We start from the raw sequence: 21,460 nt of genomic DNA on the forward strand, positions 1-21,460 counted from the left end.
ACAAGCAGCTGAAAGATCAGCAGAAACAGAAATTTTAGATGGACAGCGCCATCTGCTGGATGAACCAGAGCCTGACCTTCACTTAAAACTGAACAGTCTGCTGCTGAATTACATTCACTTCCATCAGCATGTCTGAAATTTAATCTGTGTTTAAGTTCATCACACAAAACACAGAGCTGATTTTTCTTCTTCTCTCTTTATGGAAATTAACTTCACACAAACATTGTGTAAAAGTATGTGCATCAACCATTCGTTTATTCTTTAATAATGTAATTTGTAACACCATCATGTGTGTTTTTACTTTATTTAACATTGTCTTTATTTTATTTCACACATATCTCAAACTGTGCTTGGGCACAGTGATTGAGTAAATGTTACTTTGCACCATTGGGAAAAGCTGTTGTCCTTCAGCCAGACAACAGTCTTTCCACTGTTTGCCCCAGAAACTCAAACAAAGTTGAAGGTCCCTGAAGGCACCATCAGTCCCAGCTGCTCCGACTGTGACCACACGGCGCCGCTGTTTCACCACTGAGGCTGCGGTGTCACCGCCAGCGAAGTGGCCCACAAAGGTGTGTCAAGTTAACAAGGGTGAGTTAGTAAATGACCGGATGTTAGGTGATTTGCCTTTAAAAATAAGATCCACAAACTCAAATACTGCGATTCATTCTTTAAAACTGAAATGAACTCAGATTGTTTTGATAAATTCTACATTATGTCTCTAACGTAATACAGCGACTATCTAATGTTTTACTGTTCAGCCGATTTTTGACGGTGTTCCAGTGTGGTTCCAGTGGTTTTATAAAGGTTCACTGAAGCTACAGCTAATGATCCTTTTCATTGCTGATTAATCCGGTGATGATTTTCCAACGAAAAATATCTTCGTCCAAAAGTTTTGTTTTCTTAGAACAAAAGTCCAAAATATTTTGTTTGCAATGGTTGAAAACAGATATGCAGCAAATATATATGTATATGAAGTAACTTATTACACCCTGTCTGTGTTTATTTAGCTTTGCTCAGCTTTGTTGTCTTTGTTTGAATTGTATGTCCGTGTGTATCTCCATTGTTACTGGTGCTGTGTACTGTGTGTAACTGCACCGAGAGCCACTAGAAACCGTAGTCACCGGACATGCTTGACTGATTTTTTTTATATATATACTTTTATTCTGAAAGGCGACAACAGGATGTTGCTTGACGTGCTCTCAGCTAGCTTGACGCAGCTTGCGCAAAGTTCCTCCTCTCGGTACCGAGAAGAAAAAGGGATGAAGCGTCTTTTTTCTGTCATTTTTACGTTGTCGGACGGCCGCTGACAAAACTCACAGGGCCCGAAATGTCTCCAGGTAGGTCCCTTTGTACTTTTAAACCACACACGTTAACGTTTTCTCCGCGTTTATACGCGTTATTAACCGAAACGCCTGGTTTGTTTTCAGATTTCTGTGCTGAATCATCTGTGAAGAAGCGGAGTTCGCGTGAAAACACAAACTAAAAACACGAACGGGAGCCGCCGGGACGCTTCGTTTGCATTAGCCAGTCTTTAGTAGTAAGTTTTCAGGTGCTTCGTTGTCTTCTGTCGTGTTTCTATGTGAGTCCAGCCATGGCCTTCTTCGTGAAAAAGAAGAAATTCAAGTTCCAGACGCATCTGACCCTGGAGGAGCTGACCGCTGTGCCTTTTGTCAACGGAGTGTTGTTCTGCAAGCTCCGGCTGCTGGATGGAGATTTTGTCGCTACTTCTTCCAGGTAAAAACACAAAGACTCCCGTAAACCTCGCTTCATACACGTACAACGCCTTTACAAGGCATATTTAAGTTTTTTAAAGTCACTTTAAAATCTTTACAGGAGCTTCATGGTGGATTTAGTGAGACTTAATTCTGCTTCACGAAGTTTTTTTTTAACCGTAACTTTTCTATATAGAGATTTTGCATTGACTTTATCGCGTTTCTTATGTGTTTGGTGGTTTGTCTGGGTTTGACTCAGGCTAAATACTTTGCTGTTGCATCGTTATGAAAGTTTCTCTGAAGTCATTGTTATTTCATTGGAGTTTATAAGGTTGTCACTGCTGTTCTGCAGCTAACAAGGTTTTTCTCTGTTGTTTAATCAGTTTTAGTTTTAGTCAGTGTGATGTGAGAAAAGGCTCATTCATCCTCTCAGTGGCATCTTAAAGCTCTGCCTGTCAGTCCAAAGGCTTTTCATTAAAAATCACACATAACAAAGAAAATCAGCTGATTCTCTCCTTTTGTTAAACACATTGATTTTGATTATTTCTTCAGGTTTATTGTCTCCTTCAGTTTTATAAAGGTCTTAGAGAGACTTAAAGTTTTGCTGTGAAATTCATGATAAAATCATTGTTGTTGTCTCGGTGTGTTGGAGCTGTCGCTGTTCTGCTGCTCTGCAGTGTTCGAGCTTTGCCTCAGTTTTCCTCAGCTGGTAAAACACTGATTTTCTCTGAGTCAGATTTAAACGCTGGGTGTTGCCACGTTAAGTGGCCTGTCTGTGCGTCTGCACCGGCACCTCGACCGGACAACCAGACTAAACACCACGAAACCTCTCAGACCAGATCACACTGGTGAAACTGTCCTGTCTTCCATCGTTAAACTCCCTAAAGTGACTTTCTACCAAGCAGCTATTTTTCTGCAGTCTAACCTGTTGTTTCTGGTTAACTGACTCGAGGATGTGGTGAACTAGATGATGAAGATGGCTCTCATGTATTTTCGGGGCTTTTCATGTCCATCATGTCACGTAGCTCCAGATTTTCCTCCTTTGACCTTGATAACATCTTCAGGTTTCATCTCGACTCCCTTCCTTGTCTTTGATTCACTGGATGAGATTAAATGACCTTGAAAGTGGCTTCAGACGTCTGATCCAGAGTTTTACACTTGTCCGAGGGTAAAGATGGGACAGTGTGTGTGTGTGTGTGTGTGTGTGTGTGGAGACGTGTCCCCCGTCACCAGGTCTGCGAACAACCAGTGGTTTTTCTCTGGTATTTTGTTTACTCTCCTTTTTTTTTTCAAACCCAACCTGAAGCACCAGGCCTGCCTCCCTGCTCTGTCTTCTCTGTCTTACTCTGTCTTACAGACTCTGACCCACTAAACTAACCTCAACTTGTAAAGCGAGACGAGGCGTTATATTGTTTGCCAGCTAAGTGCTGAATTGGCAGAGGAACTGCTGCTAACCCATTTTTCAGATGAAGGGATGGACCTGATTTTCTGGGTCTGGCTTTTCATCAGGGCTCAGTTGAGGAGAAGATGTTTCACTCCCAGCTCCTCAGTCATCTCAGGGTGTGTGGAGTTAAACCTGCAGTTGGTGTTAAAATATCTTAATCAACCTCCTTTTTTCCCTTTTACTGGGACCTTTCCACACCCAGTTGGTGCCTTGTGCTGAAGCAGGCCTGTTAAACTTTACGTCCCCGAGATGAAAGACGTGTACGTGGGAGAAGTTTTCCTCTGTGTCCTCAGTAAAAGCAGGTCGTCCTCTTTGTATGTGCTCGACCTCCCTGTTCTCACGTAGCATCATTCCAGCTCAGAGTCTTGGAGAGAGAAGAGTAAACACACAGAGCAGATCGTGATCATCTTGATCAGGTTTGTGGTCAGCGGATGTTTTCCGTTCTCTTCCCTTCATCTGCGGACAGAGAGCAGACTGGGAGGTTTAGACACAAACGTGTCTGTGACGCAGAGATAATCTCGCTGGCTGAGTGAAGCCTCAGTGAACAGAACCAAAAACGTTTGAAATATTTATTTGATAAATTACTTAAAATGACTAAATGTGTTACTAAAACAGACTTTAGCCTCTTTTATCTCCTTCAAAATGTAAAATTCCCATCACAGGTTCCCGAACCCCAACGTGAAGTCTTCAGATATATCGATTTTTTTGCTCTCGTTAGTCCAGATCTCCAAAATATTCAGTTTCAAACTGCAAAAATATGTAGCAGCATCATATTTCACGAGACTTGGACTGGACTGGTCGGTCAGTCCACTAGTTTGGTTCACAGTGAAATCTTGTTGGATGGACTGCAGTGAAATTTTGTAGATATATTTATGGTCCCCAGAGGATGAACTCTGGCTGCTAGCTGCTAGCGTGGCTGCAGACTCTTAGTCATGTTTCATTTTAGCCCTGCTCTTCGGGTTAAACTTGAAAACATGAAGTGCCACACATCAGACCACACACATCCAGCAATTCAAAGAAGGTCTGATGAATCTATGTTTAAAAATAATAATTCAGAATGAGTGTCAGATCTCGTTTTGTGGAAGGTTGTGTTGATGTATTTTATGGTGGTGCATTTACATTGAAAAACGTTCAGTGATATTTGTGAAATTTTGTCCTTTACATTAGAGTTTTGTCTTTGACACCAAAGCTTTGTTGTGTCCTGACAGAAACTTTCTCTGGCTCAGGCCTCAGTGAGATTATTTTTTTTCCGTCTCCAGAGGCTCAGATCTCAGCCTCATAAAAAACGTTTGATCGTTAAAATAAACTCCAATTTGCTTAGAAATAACAAACTAGATTGTCCCTCCCTGCACGCCCTCCGCCTCAGGTCCTGTCCTCAGCCGCGTGGACGGTGATGTCTGAGGCCCCTGTTCTCTCAGAGGTCGTTCTCCTCGGTGGAGGTTATATAACAGCTCAGATTCCCTCCCTCCGATCTCAGTTATCATCTCTGTGACTGAAAACAAGGCCCTCTCAGAGGAGGAGGCGACGGCGCTGGGAGGCTCCCCCCGCGGCGGACAGAGATTAGCGTTATGTCACAGATCTGACAAACCCGGTCTTTGTACGGAGCCTCTCCGGGGACCTTGCCTTGTTGTGGGTCAGGAACAGTGGGGGAATTAACAGCGAGCTTATCCAGGGGGACACACTGCCTCGCATGAAAACCCCTCCCAGAGTCCTTGTCTGGCTGAAGCCAGAGAGAATCACATGCCGAGAATGTGAGCGTCCAGCTCTGAGACCGATGCGTCTGCACAGTTTGTGTTTGGCCTGTCTGATGTTTGAGTTGATGACTTAATGATACTAGATGCATTCAAGCACGTGAACAGTGGCGACGCGGTGTCAGGATGTGAAGTAGAGTCAGCAGCAGAGGGAAGCTGTGCAGAGACACTAATACCAGATAGTGTGACTGATGCTTTTTCTGGTGGGATCCCAACATAAACAGTACAGTAACGTCCACGAGTCTCACTGAGTCTCACTGTGCTTGATAAAGTTTACACTGGGCAGAATCAGAAGCTGTGCAGGAGGATTTTCTGGCAGTGGGATGTCTTCAGATTCTTCTTTTGTCTGAACAAACTCAGAGAAAAGCAGCGAATCCTCGAATTTAAGAAGCAGGAAACAGCAAAAGTTTTAGATTTTTCCTTCGTAAACGACGTAAACAGTTCATTGTTTGTCGTTTTGTGGCTTGTAAAAGGACAAACAAACACTAAATAAAACTTTGGGACAAATTATTGACGACTGATATTCAGTCTGAAAAATTGAAGACCCTGGTTAATGGACCTGACGCGACCTACTTACTGACCGATGTTCCCACAGACAGAGGACCTTTGTGCTCTGTCGCCTTGGGTGAACTTGTGGTTTTACAGTTTTAGTGATATAACATAAAACAGTGCTGTGCATTTATAACAACTGGACATGGCAGACACACACACACACACACACACACACACACACACACACACACACACACACACACACACACACACACACACACAGTTATGTAAAACCCTTCGCAGATGAAAAGTTTGAAAGAATTTAACAGTTCTTAGAAATATGAATTAGAAGGACATCAACCAAAGCAAATAACTGTTAGACTTAATATTCTTTTTCCTTTTCTTAAAATTTGTGTTGATCTTACAAAGAGTTTTTAAACACTTTTTTTTAAGAAACTAAGTTGAGCTAAATTACATAATAAACCAAATCCCATTCAGATCCCTGGTTAATGAGTTCATCAGGAGTAAACCTCCTCCTGCTCCTGCTGTTCAGGCTCCATGTGGCACAGATCTGAAACAGGGACTTTCACCTTAACAACAAAAAAAAACTTTAAATTTAAAGCTTTAAATTCTCCTTTTAATAAGAACAGACTGTTTGTGATGACTTGCAGTCAGAAATAAAACCTGCAGGGACAGATTTTAGATTTTAAATATCAGGAGCGGTATCAGCTTTGGAAAACGTCCACCGCATGGAGCCAGCTTTACAGGACACCCAGCCGGTCAGATGTGTGGGGGGATAATATGTTTTCACTCAGCTCGGCTTTAAACAGCAGATGGTTTCCATCCCGGTTTGGCAGAAAAACACGATTTTCACCGCTGCACGAATTCAGCCTTTATCAGCTTTGTCTTTTAGTTTGACATTTAAATTTAGGACTTTTAGCTCGTTTCTCTTATTCGCACTGTTCCTGACATTTCCAGATCACAGACACTGCACGAAGCCAGCTGTGAACCGTGTGAGGACACAGCCACAACAACATGACTGTGGGTGCAGTGCAAATAAGAGCCGATGGAGGAGATTTTTGTATTTAAAGGTTGAGATAAAAACAGGAATGTTGGAGCGGATAGAGGCTGCAGACACCTGAGAGGAGGGTGTGGCTGAGTTCAGAGAGGTGGATGTGAAACTGCTCAGGTGAAGGCAGAGAAGAAGAAGTAAAGTCCGAGTGAAACATCGAGCTGCAGCGAGTGTTTCTGATGTGGCAACGCGAACAGATTGTGTTCATTTCCTGTTCCGATAGTGAACCGCACACGTGAAAGCTTCTGTGTAAATTCGTCCTCATCTGTGTGTAACTGAAGTCTGACTCTGTTCTTGTCGAGGATCGTGTCACGTTGTCTGACGAGGTTCACAGGTTGTGTCAGCTTTTCCCAGTGGGAAGGTCCAGGATGTAGTTCTTAGGACCCTCAGGAGTAGCAGGAACTTTGGGGTGGAGTTGGCAGAGCTTCCTGACGGTCTGTCATCACATGTCACCGCCACTTGACCAGTTTGAATTGTTGTAAATGGCCTTGTTGAGGTTTTTAACTGATTCCTCTCCTTCTTTGTACTGTGATATAACATTTAACAGCTCTGTTGACAATTGTTTAATCATTTCAGTCTTTTTTTTTCTTGTAAAAATGAAAAACATTCTCTGGTTTCAGCTTCTCATGTGAGGATTTGCTGCTTTCATTTGTCAGAAACGGCAGTAAATTGAATATCTTTAGGTTTTGTGCTGTTTATTCAGAAAAAATACAGGATTGGAGAAACAGATAAAATAATAATCAAACAAAATAAGAAATAAATCTCGACCCAACGTCTCAAAGGAGAGGATTTGTTGCTTTTATCTTTGGAAACTGGTTTCAGATTGTTGGTGGAACAAAAAAACCGACTGATAATGAGCTGCAGTAGTAATCAGCTGCGGAACAACAAATCACATCATGGAGGAAAAAAAAAAAGCCGGTCTGTGTTTAAGAGTGCAACTGCGATGGAAAGCGTCGCCTTTTTCACCTGGTCGAGACTCTTCAGGCAGAAGCGAAGGTTGGACATTTGGCATGTGAGTGAAGGGAAGAGCTGAGTGAAGAGGAAGGAGGAAGTCCAGAGAGGCGTGAGTTCGTCAGGAGAGTCAGAAATCGACCGGGACGAGTGAATTCCCAACAGCTGTTTCCTGTTTTCATCTCACTTTTCCAGCCGTTAGCGTTTTGGTGGGATGTGAGGGGAGGTTGTGTGTGTGTGTGTGTGTGTCTGTGTGTGTGTGTGTGTCGGGTGTGGGGGTGTTTTGGACATGATTCCTCTGGTATCTGGCCAGGTAATCAGAATGAACTCCCTCCTTTCAGGGGAATTCCTGTGAAATTGATTGTTAGATATTCTCTCTCTCTAAGATTAATGTTGTCGTCTCAATGTTTTCATGAAGTTTTGATTTGGCACAAAGTGAAGAGGGTCGGTCCTGTGACATAACGGACCTGAGTTTACAGAGTTTCAGCTGAAACGGCTCACTTCTGCTGCTGCAGAAGGTTCAATCTATGTATTTTATTCCTAAACTGACAACTGTTGACTGATTAAACAACAACACAGGTAATCCATTAATCGTTTGTCAGTTGTCAAACATTCACTGGTTTTAGCTTTTCAGCTTTGATAAATTTCTTCTTTTCACTGATGAACATCATCAGAGAGTCTTTGGGTTTTAAACCGCTGGTTGGACAAAACGAGACACTGAGCCGTGCCACCTCGGTGCTGCAGATATTCCTGATATTGCAGGAGCCAAACAACGAACTGATGAAATAATAATTGTGACTCATCAGCTACAATTGGAGTATCACTGTATTCTACTAAAAAGCATTGTAGCTCAGTATTTCTTGTGCACCAGTGATTCTCACTTTTGGAAACTCAAACACTACATTTATATGATATACTGACTGTGGGTGTTTCAGAGTGTGAAGTCTGTTAAATATGAACATTCAAAATGGAAACGGTGCCAGAAACTGTGCCTGAAAACTCTGATTACAGCAGAAACGCTAGTTGGCGTCTGTGCGTTGTAGCTAGGGGGCGCTGTATCTTTCATGCTATAAAAAACGACCCCATGTTCTTCGACAGAAGCGGTGGTTGTTTATGGGTTGACAGCGGCAGCGAGGATCCGACCTGTGGCCTTTTGGGTACAGGGACGTCCTCCCTGACTCCCCGGCCCTCCGGCTGCCCGCCGGGCCTCCCTGACGTCACCGTCCGCTCTGTAGGATCCGCCTGCTTCCTCAGCACTCTGCTCGCGGGCTGTTTATCTGAGGCCTCGACGTGACCTGACCCGGCCTGGCTTCTTGTTTGTGTTTCTGCTGTGACCGGGGCCCCCGGGAGCCACGCGGTCGGGATGGGAGATAAGGATCCCGTACTGCTGCATTGCTGACATGTTGAGTCATCTCATGCTGGGGCGCTGCGGCGGGGGGGGGGGCAGCTCAAATCAGAGACTTCACGTTCACGGTCTTTCAGCTGATTTTCAGGGTCATTACTTCAGTTTGTGCTGGAGAAGTTCACCGTGTTGTTGTGTTTGTTGTGTTTGCTTCATGTTTCCCACATAACAACACAAACAAGACTTTTACCGATTTTACACGGACTCAGAAACAGCTCGGTTACTTGGTGGAGTTTTTAGAACCTGTCGTTTTGCCAGTTTGCAGATTTTTGGCAGCAGGGAGAAGCTCAAAACAAATCCGATTCCACTCCCTGTAACTTAAGCTCTGTAATATATTTTTACTTTATTTACTTATGTAATGTTTTCCAAGCAGCAGGAGCGGCTGGTTAGGTATCAGCATGAGTCCAACTGTCAGGTCCTCCGTTCATGTGAACAAGTCCTGGTTTCTCCATGTGAAACAACAGTAAACCCTCATTTTCCCTGTGTAACTCACTGAATCCATGACTACATTACACTTCCTGTTTCTTGTAAAAGTTTACATCTGTTCACACAAGTGAAGACTTTTTATTTTGAAAGTGACATTATGTAAAAGAAATCGTAAATTTCTCCGTAATTAAAATACAAAGTTGAGCATCTTTAACTGTGACTCGGCTTTGGCTTTGGTTCTGGGCTCTAATGGGCGACTCTCCGGCTGCACTGATGGTGGCCTCGCGGTTACGTTGCACACCATAAAACCTCCGTGTTCTGATGCCAGCTGGGCGCCATTGCTGCGTGTCATGCATGTCTTTCTCTTCCCATGTTTCATGTCTGTATCTCCACCAAAAAAAAAAAACCCTGAAGAAGTACTTCATATCCTTTCTTCCTCTTCTCAGTTAAAACCTCATCTCTCATTTCTCCCTCCTCCTCCTGTGGTGTGGGGAGGCAGTGGGGCCTCTCTGTCCTGTTATGATCCGTGTTTTGTTTTTGGTGTGATGTTTTCATGTCAGGCTATAAGGTACCACTTTTTTCCTGAGCTGCTGCTTCGTCCTCAGGAGACATCAGGTTTTGCTCTATTTTCGCGAGGAAGTGGACACGCACAGTGGCGGTCTTTGTGTTAGCTGTTCTTTGCAGGCGTTATCGTGTCGGCCTTCAGCCCTCTGTTTGTGTGAGCTCTGTTCAGCCGGAGTGAGAGCAGCTCCGGTGCTGTCGGCGCTGAAGTGCTGCTCCTATCTCGTCTTTTATTTTTGGATGAGTCAAGTGTGTTTGTGAAGTCTTTGCACAGCTCGCTCCTTTGGGTTTTGAACTATTGGCTGGTAAAAACAAGCCACTTCAGGACGTCACTTTGGATTTTAATAACTTGTGATGCACATTTTTCACTATTTTATGATGTTTTATAGACTTAATGATTAATTGAGGAAATTATTGACAGGGTAACTGATACAGAAAGCAAATGTTGATCGCAGCTTTAAATTATCCTCACATTTGAAAGGCTGGAACTAGACAACGATAGACTTTTTTTATTGACTTTGCTTGAAAAAGAATTGAAACTGATTATGAACTCAGTGTTTCCTCATTAGTTGAATCAGACTTCAGTGTTAAGTCATCAGATTAGAGCATAAACAGTGCTGTATCAGACAGTCTGTGCTGGGCTCTGGCACCGGTCGTATTCAGATATTTATCTGTCTCGGATCAGACTTTGTTTTTGTTGTTTTGATCATCAAGCCGCTGAGATCTGAGTCACGCGTGAGGCAAAGAGTCAGAGTTTGGATAATCAGCTGCAGTGTGAACAGAGCCAGAGAGGCCTCAGTCAAAAGCTCTCCTGAAGGATTTCTGTTAAATGTTACACCCCAGCCTCCTCCTGCACTAAAGGAAAACACTGTGAGAATAAAGAGGAGTGAACAGAGGAGGTGCAGAGGTTACAGGTGAGATTAAAAACAAACGGCGAAGGGCTTAAAAAAACGTCTGAGGCTGAAAGAGAGAGCGGCGGTGCGAGAGCTGAGCTGCTGGCAGAGCGTCGGTGGATTTGAGGAGTGTGAGGTTTCCATGGAGCCTGAACAAAGCCATCTGGACTGAGGAATGTGGTTTGGGAACGCTCCCCATTACACACTGGAGAACCAATAGCGTGGGGGGTTCTGATAAGAGCCCAGAGAGTGTGTGAGCCTTTGTGTTTCTGCTCTTCTCAGAACCTCACTCGTTTCCAGGGAAAGATGGATGAAGGAAAGTGTTTGTTCAGGACTGGGAATGTGGTTTAGAGTTAAATAAGATTTACAACATGATTTCAATTTTTTTTTTCTCTTTTTTTTATGTTCTTGTGAATCCCCAGTCTTTGATTTTTGGTTAAGCAGGTCCAGACCTTTAATTCATTTCATTGGGATGGATGAAGGTTGGTAGGCTTTCTAGAAAAAAAGAAGAAGAAAGCATAAATTCAGTTTATGACGATATCAAATGGAGAAAAGCCATAAAGCTTCTGAGCTCCTTGCTGAAGCTGCTCATCAGCTCAATGTAAACACAGAAAATATGGAAGTATTGCAGCTTTGACGTGTTTTCTCAGGAAACTATGAAAAATGATGTAACGTGTTTGAAGGAGGGAAATAAAGTGGCAGAAATCAGGCAGCATGTTGTGGAGAGATGGTGGGTAATGGTGAATTAGGTGAAGGGGGGAGGGGAGTGTGAGGAGCAGCTGCTGCTCGTTTGTACCGTGTGTGTGTGTGTGTGTGTGTGTGTGTGTGTGCGCGCACCTTCTGTCTCACACAGCAACCCTTAAACCTGCCTCACATACACTGTAGAAACTACAGGAACAACACTGAGGCACCACTGCAGATTCAAACTGGATACCCACCCCCCCCCTCTGATTTCCACCACTCCATGACCTTTTGTCTTACCCCGGCATCAGGACAAACTTTGGACCGGACTCTCTGGATGTCTTCATTACTCAGCGAGTGGAAGCTCCAGTTGTACATGTCGTTCTCTGATCTGCTTCTGGGATGAAACACCTTCCCTTCCTTCCTGATGCGCTGATAACAATGACTGTTGATGCGGCGACAGCAGCCAACTACAATCTGTTTGATCAGACTCTGCTCACACTGCATTCATGTTTTTCTGGATCGATTTTTAAATCATCAGCTTCATTACAATTGAATAAAATAATAAATCCAGTTGAAATAAACATCTTATTGACAGCACAGCCGAGTACGACTTATTCATCTTTTATAATCTTTTATATTTAACTTTTTATTCACTCTCTGTTACTGACTGCATGTTTCTGTCTCTCTCTCTAATATTTGCTGTTTTTCTAATGAAGATTTGTTCCCAGGTTTTCAGAGGGTACTGTGTTAGATGGTGAGCGAGCTGCACATCTGTACTCGTCATCTGTACATCTGAAATTCTTTTTTTGATGAAACTTCTCTCCGTCCATTTGAAGTACCACGACACCCCACCGTGAAGCACTGTGCCTGTGATTTATATGTGAATGCAATTAAGGAGGCGTCACGCAGTTTAAGTGGCTGGAAACATTTGGCTGTCGAGTTGATCCTCGTCTCCTCTGCACCACGTTGGACCCAATCCAGAGAAAAGTCTCCAAAATCAGAATGAGCTGAGGAGACGACGGACAGATCATGTACACAGACTGTGAGGCTCGTTAACAGGATGGTGTTTAGCTGAGTGTTCGGTTAACACGGTCAGAACGGTGTAGGTTGTCTTTTCTGTTGATGTATTTTTTTCAACAGTAATTGTTATACAGCATTTTACTTTATTAATTGATTGATTGACCGGTAGTTTCAGCTCCAGACACGTGCTGCCTGATATTAGATGGCATGTCACACACACACACACACACTCATGAATCTACATTCTTCCTTGTCTTGCTGCTGCCGTGTTTCTATGACGTTTCTCTGGAATTTGTCGAGCTGCCGTTCACCTCAGCTTTTTGTTTTCAGGAACAAACAGATCAGTGACCCGCTCTGTTTTTACGCACACTGCTGTGTTCCCACCCGTTAACCCGACTGTGCGGATACTTACAGGTTTTCCACTGACGTTTCTGAGAGGGCAGAAGCCTGAGGGCCGCTGTACACTCGCTTTGAGGTTACTCGAGTGACTGAGTGGCTTTGACGCTGCATCTATCCACTTAGTTACTGAGAGAACGAAATGAAAAACTGTGCTGGGAGTCAGAAGCCATGGGAATCAGCTCTGTAATCCAGTTAGTTTTGGAAAAACTTGCTCACAACATGTTTGCTCAGTGTTGCGCTGATAAATTTGATCCTCAGTGGACACACTGGTCATGAGGCTCTGAGGCAGGGATGACATAAGTGGAAAAAATGTGTTGTTCTGAAGTCAGAGAGTAAAGCCAATCAAAATTAGAAGTTTTCTTGAGAATGTTTGGGTTTGACGTAAATGTTTGGAGGAAATGTTGTTGTTCAGTCCTGGTATATGAATATAAGCACAGCTCAGTTTGCTGCCACCGTACGTGAATATCATTGTCAGTCATTGTCTCAGCTAATGGACGAAGATGAATCACATTATCATTAACCAAAGTCTGAAACACAAGAAGTGAGGAGTAAGCAGAAAGGGAGAGGCGTGTCATAATGAGTAATTCATCAGAAGCATGAGAATGCAGAAAACCAAACTGTTCATCACAGAGATTTATGTGTTCCTGCTTTTTTTTCTTCTTCTTCATCTTCTTCTTCATCTTCTTCTTACAGAGAGGAGGTTCAAGAAAACTGTGTTCGCTGGAGGAAGAGGTTCACGTTTGTGTCGAAAATGAGCGCCAACCCCCACACCGGAGTCCTGGATCCCTCTGTGTGCAGGGTGTCAGTCAGGAAGGTACGACTCTCACGCTGTCTGAAGTCTGGAGATAAACTCCATCAGTGAACACACTGTGTGTTGAACCTATGCTGCTGTTGAGTAAGAACATTCATTATTATTTCTGTCCTTCACTCAGAAGGCGCTGGTACTTAGACGACACCCAGCTCTACAGAGCAGAATCCATTAGCAGATTTAAGTTTACCAAAAAAAAAGAAAGTGCAGGCTGCATCAAGATGTTTGGAGAGTTTCTCACAAAAGTGAATCCAGAATATTTCGGTGCAGACTTGATGCTAACTCCTCCGTGTGAGCGCTGCCTCGGTGCCGTGCCGTGCCCGGCTCGGACGGCACAGGAACCCTGAGTGCGGCCTCAGCCTGTAATTTCACCTCTGTCGCTGGAGCCCTGTCATCAGAGGCCTCTCTAATATAAAGCTGTATCAGTTGAATCACTGGGTTCATCACTGTCTTCCTGTTTTCCCTGCAGGAACTCAAAGGAGGAAAAACATATACGAAGGTAAGAGCTTGTGTCTCTCTCTCGGCCGTCTCGCTTCTCACGTTCATAAACACATAGAAACAGTTATGGATGAGCCTGTGTCAGTGTGTGTGTAAGCCCTAATGCCGTATCATATAAATATTAGCATTTCTCACAGCACTTTGACGAGTCACGGGCACAAACATAAATCAAAAACTTGTCCGCCTCGCGTTCACATTTGCCCGGAATCTGCAAAACATCCTGCCAACACCTCTCTGACCGTAACGGTAACAGCTCCTGGCTGATGAGTCACGTCTCAAGGTCAAACCGCTCGTGAAGGTAAACTTTTGTTGCTCCACGGACGCTGTTGCCCAACAGGAACCGTTTCCTCTGTTTGCGCCCGCGCTCCATTTAGATTTCCTTTAGCTAAATTTACCTCGCTTCCCTCCTTAGAAGTTGGCTTCCTTAAATACACACCTATGAAAACAGAAGCTCCCTAATGAAAGGGAAACCCGGAGAATGAAGAATGGGAACCTTTCTCTGGAGAGAGCTACAGAGATCCTTTAAAATAACTTCACAAATGCAGTTCGGACAAAGGCGGTTTCCACACGGCAAGAAGCTGAGGTTTGTTTTAGAGATAAAAGTCATGTAGACGGCAAACTTATCAGTGTTATCTGGGGCTGTGTAGAAACTGAACCCCCTCACCTACTCAGTGTAGGTGAAGGTTTCAGAAAAATACGAGTCTCCCAGTCGTTATTACAAATTGGAAGTTATCATGAACTCCATTTGTCTGAATCTGAATTACGATAACAAACCTGTTTTCTCTTGTTATCCAAACGTGGCAGTTAACATGGTTGGATGGATGAATGAATGAATGAAATGAAATCCCAGAACATGCTGATTTGTGCTCAGAGATGTGAACTGATGGTCCGAGACGTCCTTCCCTAACGGGAGACCGACGGTGGTCTTACTCTGACCCTCCTTCAGTGTTTTAATTAACTGAGGTCACAGAGACTTTAAATTACCACACCACCAAAAGTCATGTGACCTTTCAGACCTACCTGCTTTTGCCTTCATCAAAGCCACTTTAAAAATACAGGTTTCCCTCTTTGTCTGGTCTGATGTTTGTTGAGACTGACGTGTGGTTGTTGCTCTCTCTCATACACTGAAACTTCAAAAAACTCGTGACGTTTACGATGTAAATTTGCCTGCCGTGCTAATTGATGGGTGTTGCAGAGAAATCTGTTCTTCCTAAACTCGTGCCAAAAATAGAGGCCAGCGAGGCCCTCCGTCAGTGAGCCTGGAATTAACTCTGCTCTAACGTCGTCTCCTCCTCACCCTCAGCTGGGCTTCACCGACCTCAACATGGCGGAGTTTGCTGGTTCTGGCTCCACGGTGCGCTGCTGTCTGCTGGAGGGATATGACACCAAGAACACGCGGCAGGACAACTCCATACTGAAGGCAAGGGCAGCTCAGTTTGAGCCTGAAGCAAACTTGATCATTAGCTGAGACTTTGACCTTTGACATTTGACCTTTTCAGTGATCACTTCCGTCAACTCTCACATATGATGGAGAAAAGCATGAAATCCTGACACTGGAGAAGCTGAACCAGTTAATATTTGGCTTTTTTGCTTATAAAAATGACAGAAAGGATTAATCAGTATAGTTTTTTCAATCAATCAATTAATAATTCCATTAATCACTAATCGCTCCAAGTAAAATAATTTCCTGTTGAGGCCTGGAGATAAACATCAGAAGATTTCTCAGTAACTGGGAAGCGAGGAAATCGTCTGTCAGAGATAAAGATCACACGTGTAATAAAAAAACGAGGATTTCCTTCTTTGTTTGTGCCTTGTGTGGTAGTTGCCTGGAATCTTTGGGTTTTGGACAAAAACAGCAACGTGGAGTTTCACAGTTTTCACATTTTGACATTTTATAGTCCAGAGGACCTGGTTAATGTCACGTGCAGCTGAATGGGTTTACTCTGTGGGTGAGGGAGGTTCTGGTTAGTTCACCGAGGAGTTCAGGAACTCTGCGGCGCCACCCGGAGATCATCAACACAAACTGCTCTTTATTTTTAGTGAGCCAAGACAGTCATGAGCTGTTGTGCCATCTCATTCCTCTGGAAGACTTCAGACTGCGCAGCTGTACGTAACTCATGTGTCAGTGAGCTTACCGGGAATTTACTCCGACCGTTTCCAGTTAGTTTTATTGTTGCTCAAGACTTTTTTCGTTTCAGTAACAAAATTATAGGGCAATAATTTTTGGAGTTTAAGCTGCTTACATTTTGAACCTTTCTTTTTCAGAGCTGTTTTAAGTAGAACTTGGATGAGTGGTGATAATTCTGTATCTGGTTCAGATTATTCCTGTGTGATAAGGACATGAAAAGTGATTTCAGACACAGGATTAACCTGTGAGGTAATCAGAGAAAGATGCAAATGAAAAAGGCAGCAATTTCACAACTATACACAAATAATTCATCATTTTGTGTGAAATCATAGATGAGTTTGATGAGTGAATTTGATGTAAACATGTTTGTATCTGACTTTGTGTTGTACAAGGCTCAGGTGAGATGAAAGAAACAAAAAGTCAGAGTCTGTGACGCCGGTAAAACTTTTTTTTTTTTTTTTTAAAGGTGATCATTGGGATGACCCTCCTGTCTGGAGATCCGTGTTTTAAAACGTGAGTAGTTCAAACTGTGCTGGATGTCGCAGTGATGTTTCAAACATGTCGAACACCATGTGTTCTGCAGGTATTGTTTTGGTGATGTGGTATTTTTTTGTGTTGTTTCACCTTGTAACCAGATTGTTAAACATGTGTGATCTTTTTGTTCCTCTGTCCTTTGTTGCTGCAGTGACTCAGTTTCCTCACGGTCAAAAAGATTAATCTTATCTGAGTTTGCCAAGCGAAGCAGAGCTGCGGCTCTCGGCTCATTTAATCTGTTCCAGACTGATAAGTTGTGTTTTTTTTCCTGCAGGCCTCCCAGCACAGCAAAGTCCATCTCCATCCCAGGACGAGAACACACCCTGCAGCTGGACTGTAAGGGGGAGGGAACAGCTGAGCCCGGGCCGGCTGGAGGGGTTTCTTTGGGCCGGATCGCCAAACCTCGACCCTCCATCATCAGCTCAGGTACAACTCCTGTCTCAGCAGAACGTTTGGTACTTTAAAGATGAGAAAAAGAAAAAGGACCGCTTTAGTCGGGTTTGTACTCTGGTCACAGGGAACCTTTTGGGTCTGGTTCCAAGTGGACAACATGCTTTTCCTTTAGCCGGTGGTTCTCAAACTGTAGAGCCAGTGCAAGTGCAACTATAACCAAACAGGTGTGCTTTGATGCTAGAAAGGCCATCAAGATTTACAAGGCTTGTTTAGACGAAACAACATCTGCAACATGGACAGATTTTTGACGAGGAAGAAAAGAAAAAACAGATGAGTCAGATCCAAAACATGACAAAGCCTTGCTTTTTCTCAAGTTCAAGTCCTCAAGGGGTCAGAGTGTAAGTAACGTCTTCAATAATTATTTAATTGTGTCCCTCTTTTGATTAATGTGTGTAATCCAAAGAATGGATATGTAAATAAAATACTGTATAAACTTGTCCTGACTGCTTTAATGTTAGTTTTGGAGTTTCAGCTCAGCCAGGAGAGATTTTAATGAGGGATTCAAAGGGATTTGGATTTGATTAGCCACTGGATTTAGAATCAATAAAATGGTATTAAATCCCAAATCTATTTCCAGACACAGTAAAATGTGAAGTCAGGCGGGATTTGAGTTTTGACTGAGAACAAACTAAACAAAACAACTTCTACTCAACTCTTCAGTGTCCGACCAAAGCTGTTTGAATCAGTTTACTTGTTTTTAGAACTGATATGAAAAATAAATCCCAGTAAAATGATGTGAAAAAGACTTGAGATTAAGAGGAGATAAAGCGGTCCTGAGACTGCTCTCCAGTCTTGACTTGGCCCAACCTGCCTCGACCCCCCTCACTCAGCCACATGTTTCATAATCTGAGCCAAAACATCCAGGAAGAAGTTCTAAAAAAATCTTTTTGAGAAGATTTTCCTCACATGGAAAAACTTGCTGACAGTGTTTAGGAATTGTTCAGTTTGAATTAAAATGAAAAATGAAACCTGTTTTTTATTCTGACTTTGAAAACATCTTGAAAGGCTGAGGTTGTTCACAGCATCAGAGCATCTGGTTCAGGAATCTGTCCAAAACAACTTTTACACGTGTGGAAAAAGTGCAAATTCTCTGCCACGAGACATGAATGTCCAGGAGTAATCAAGGTTTCAATACAGAGAAACGTTAGTTTACAGAAGCAGTTACTTAAAGCGATCGGTTGGAGTGAAAACCTGAAAACTTTCCAGCAGCTCAGAGGACATGGTCGTAAATTCCAGCTCCAGTCTTCTGCATCTCTGCTGTGAGACATAAACAAAGACTGTTTGATGTCTAATCGTACAGAACAAGTGGGAAAAATACCTGAACATGAATCCATGTGAGGTGTTAACAGTGGAGTTCTCTTCCTTTGTTGCCTTCAGGTCTCCTTGACGAATCAGAAGTGAACCAGAACCATCAATCTGCTGAAGTCTTCCAGTCTGGTCACTCTCGTAACTCCAGCTACGCCAGCCAGCACAGCAAAATCTCAGGTACAGCATCCACCAACAGTTTGATTTATTCAAACCATGAACGGACGCCATTTCGATGCTAAATCCCGACCCTCATCCTCAGCAGGAATCCACATTCATCAGAGCAGGCCGTGTCTTTCTAGTCCTCAGTTGTCCAGTTTTGGTGAGCTTCTTCTCATGCCTTCTTGTGTCCCTGCTGTCCTGCAGGCTACAGCACTGAGCACTCCTGCTCCTCCAGCCTGTCAGACCTCACACACCGAAGGAACACCTCGACAGGAAGCAGCACCTCTGGGGGCCTGGGCTTCACTGCTGACGCACCTGCAGAGGGCGACAAGGACGCCGGGCGTCCAGAAAGACCCCCTCGACCCCCGCGGCCTGTCTTACCCCCTAACAGGCTCCCCAGGTACAGACACAGAACAGTCCTTCGTCAGTGCCCCTGTTGTTGACTTGTGAGCATCTTGTTTTTAGATGAACGTAAAAAGACAACATGGGAAAAGAACGTCACTGAACGCTGTGGCTCAGTCCAGTTCATTGTGTTTCAGGAGGAAGCAGGACTCAGTGGAGAGTCACCCCTCCTGGGTGAACGACACTCGCATGGACGCCGACGACATTGTGGAGAAAATTGTCCAAAGCCAAAACTTTGCAGATATCAACAACACTGAAGGTACAGTGGGAGTGGAGCTCGCTGCAGAGCGATCAGCCGTCAGTGGTGCAGCTCAGGGTGAACCTTTAGTGTCAGAGTCCATAACACTACTTAAAGCAGCTTGCAGAGTATAAGCCAAGGAGTGATTCCTCTACAGCTCAACACCAGAGGAAAACACGGCTGAAGCATAAATACTGACGGCTTTAGCTACACGAGAGAGTGGACTTTGTCACAAGCACATTGAAACCCATGCACACTAACCAGACTCGCTGTGACGCAGGGCGTCGAGCGAGAGTTTAGATCTTCAGTTAGATCACAAACCAAACACACAAGGAAGAAAACAAGCTGAAGGTTTTACGTCTACACTCTGTGAATTTTACAGCTAAAATCTGTGATGTTTTGTTGGTCATTGTGTCTGTGTGGTGGAGCGGAGTGAAACAGTGACGACTCACACCTTCATCAGTTCAGTAAGAAATAAATGTTGGCTCTGTGTTTCCCGGTAGGGCTCTGTGGCGAAGGAATAAGTTAATAGTTCAAATAGTTATGTGAATAAAGAAAAAAAGAGAGCTAGAGAGAGATAGAACCCACTGGTCTTAACTCTGATAAACACCAGCAGGGATGGATATCACCGGGTGTGAGATGGAGGCCATCGCTCCTCAACATGGTCTCATTTGTTTAGAGTGGATCTCTTCATGTGAAGGTTTTACGGTTACTTTGACAGCATGTGATGGATCTAAAAGTGCCGAACACTGCGTCTGGAACGGCTGCACCATCTTTGGACTAAGCTCTCCTTCACTCTCCCAGCTCTGCGTCTTGTCACTCTTTATTGTCTGTGTGTTGATGCTGGTTTCCTTCAGCGGCTGCTGACTCGGTTTCTGTGTTTCTGGCCCTCAGACAGTAACTTGCGTCTGTTCGTAAGCAGAGATGGAACCACCGCGCTCAGCGGCATCAGGCTCGGGAACAGGTGAGACACTCGGCTCCCCGTCACGTTCTGTGTCTTTATCATTTCCTCATTCAGTGTTCCTGTTTGTGTGTCACTCTCTCTTATTATTTTAAAGGTTGTAAAAAAGCCTCAAGAGCCAATTTTCAAACCAGCTTCCTCAAACAAAAAGACAAGAGAGATTAAATTAGTTTGACACCACTGGGTGAAATGACACTGACTGTTGTCCCCGTGTGTGTGGATCCTTGCAGGGTGTCTGCAGGCGGGTACGAGCCTGTGGTGATAGAGAGCCATTAATCCGACCTGTGGATCGTCTTGTCTTCTGTCTTGCCGGTTTTCCTGGAGCTTCAGCTGGTCTGACGCCGTGAGGGGAAAAACCTCGTCCGTTTGCACTTTATGTGAAATGTGTGGCTGTACTTGCCTCCACTCTGTTCATCTGTGTTTGTGATGCTGAGGGCGACTCGGAGTGAAAGCACCACTGCACAAAACGTCTCTCTGAGACGATCTTGTGGTGCGTTACCTGCTTCTGTGCTGCAGACAAAGCTTTGGGAGGGGATTTACATTTAGATTTCAGGAGATCACACTACAAGATAAAGATACACACACCATAATCATCCATATGTCCCAAGTTCATAATGAAAACGGATGCTTCATGCTAACACTGTGCTAACAACAAGCAAAATCCAAAGTAGGAGGAAGGAAACGTTTAAAATGACAAATGGTTTTGCTTTACAGCTGCTTCAGGTTTTCATTCTGGTAGGTTTGAAATGACTGCATGAAATCTCTGCATGCAGTATGTAATATGTACTGTTTGTACTGTTTTTACAGTTAGTATACAAAATTACAGTTAATAATTTACAGTTTTGTTTTGTTTTTATTTACTAAGAAATAATGCAATTATTAATGCAATTCATAGAGCACAAATCTGGTTATTGACCTGCTGCTTGTAGTAACCAGGTCACTACAGTGCACGTAGACGTGCTCTCAAATGCATATAACCAGAGTTCTCTGAGTAACCTGGTTTCTTACGTACATGTACGGAATGAACCTGCAACTCTCAAATGCCCCTGCCAGTTAAGATTCACAAAAAGAATAAGTGTTTTTTTCCCCAAAGCTTTAATACTTCTTTGGTATTAATTGTTCTAAATCTTCTTGTAGCTGTTTCACATCCGCCTACAATTTATT

The 21,460-nt window shown here is 43.6% G+C and overlaps 1 protein-coding gene across 2 annotated transcripts; it reads left to right on the forward strand.

Moving 5' to 3' along the window:
* The first annotated feature begins 1,173 nt into the window (after positions 1 to 1,173).
* Positions 1,174 to 21,338, forward strand: LOC121184518 (protein FAM102A-like). Of its 2 annotated transcripts, XM_041042227.1 has the most exons (12): positions 1,174 to 1,337; positions 1,428 to 1,734; positions 13,501 to 13,621; positions 14,085 to 14,114; positions 15,417 to 15,533; positions 16,708 to 16,754; positions 17,050 to 17,201; positions 18,606 to 18,713; positions 18,900 to 19,095; positions 19,235 to 19,356; positions 20,230 to 20,299; positions 20,527 to 21,338. In XM_041042227.1, exons 2-12 carry the CDS (start codon positions 1,592 to 1,594, stop codon positions 20,570 to 20,572), a joined length of 1,152 nt encoding a protein of 383 aa, XP_040898161.1. In that variant the 5' UTR covers positions 1,174 to 1,337; positions 1,428 to 1,591; the 3' UTR covers positions 20,573 to 21,338. The 2 variants fall into 2 exon arrangements, with proteins under 2 accessions (XP_040898161.1, XP_040898163.1); XM_041042229.1 differs by lacking the exons at positions 1,174 to 1,337; positions 1,428 to 1,734 and adding an exon at positions 8,540 to 8,824.
* Positions 21,339 to 21,460: the final 122 nt, after the last annotated feature.

The sequence above is a fragment of the Toxotes jaculatrix genome, chromosome 7 (assembly GCF_017976425.1).
Source record: "Toxotes jaculatrix isolate fToxJac2 chromosome 7, fToxJac2.pri, whole genome shotgun sequence".
Taxonomy (NCBI): Eukaryota; Metazoa; Chordata; class Actinopteri; family Toxotidae; genus Toxotes; species Toxotes jaculatrix.

Excerpts from the sequence above, each read along its gene's own strand:
- LOC121184518 (XM_041042227.1), top strand. The coding sequence starts at position 1,592 with ATGGCCTTCTTCGTGAAAAAGAAGAAATTCAAGTTCCAGACGCATCTG. Across the intron at positions 13,622-14,084 it reads GCAGGGTGTCAGTCAGGAAG|GAACTCAAAGGAGGAAAAAC; the intron begins GTACGACTCTCA and ends TTTTCCCTGCAG. Across the intron at positions 15,534-16,707 it reads AGGACAACTCCATACTGAAG|GTGATCATTGGGATGACCCT; the intron begins GCAAGGGCAGCT and ends TTTTTTTTAAAG.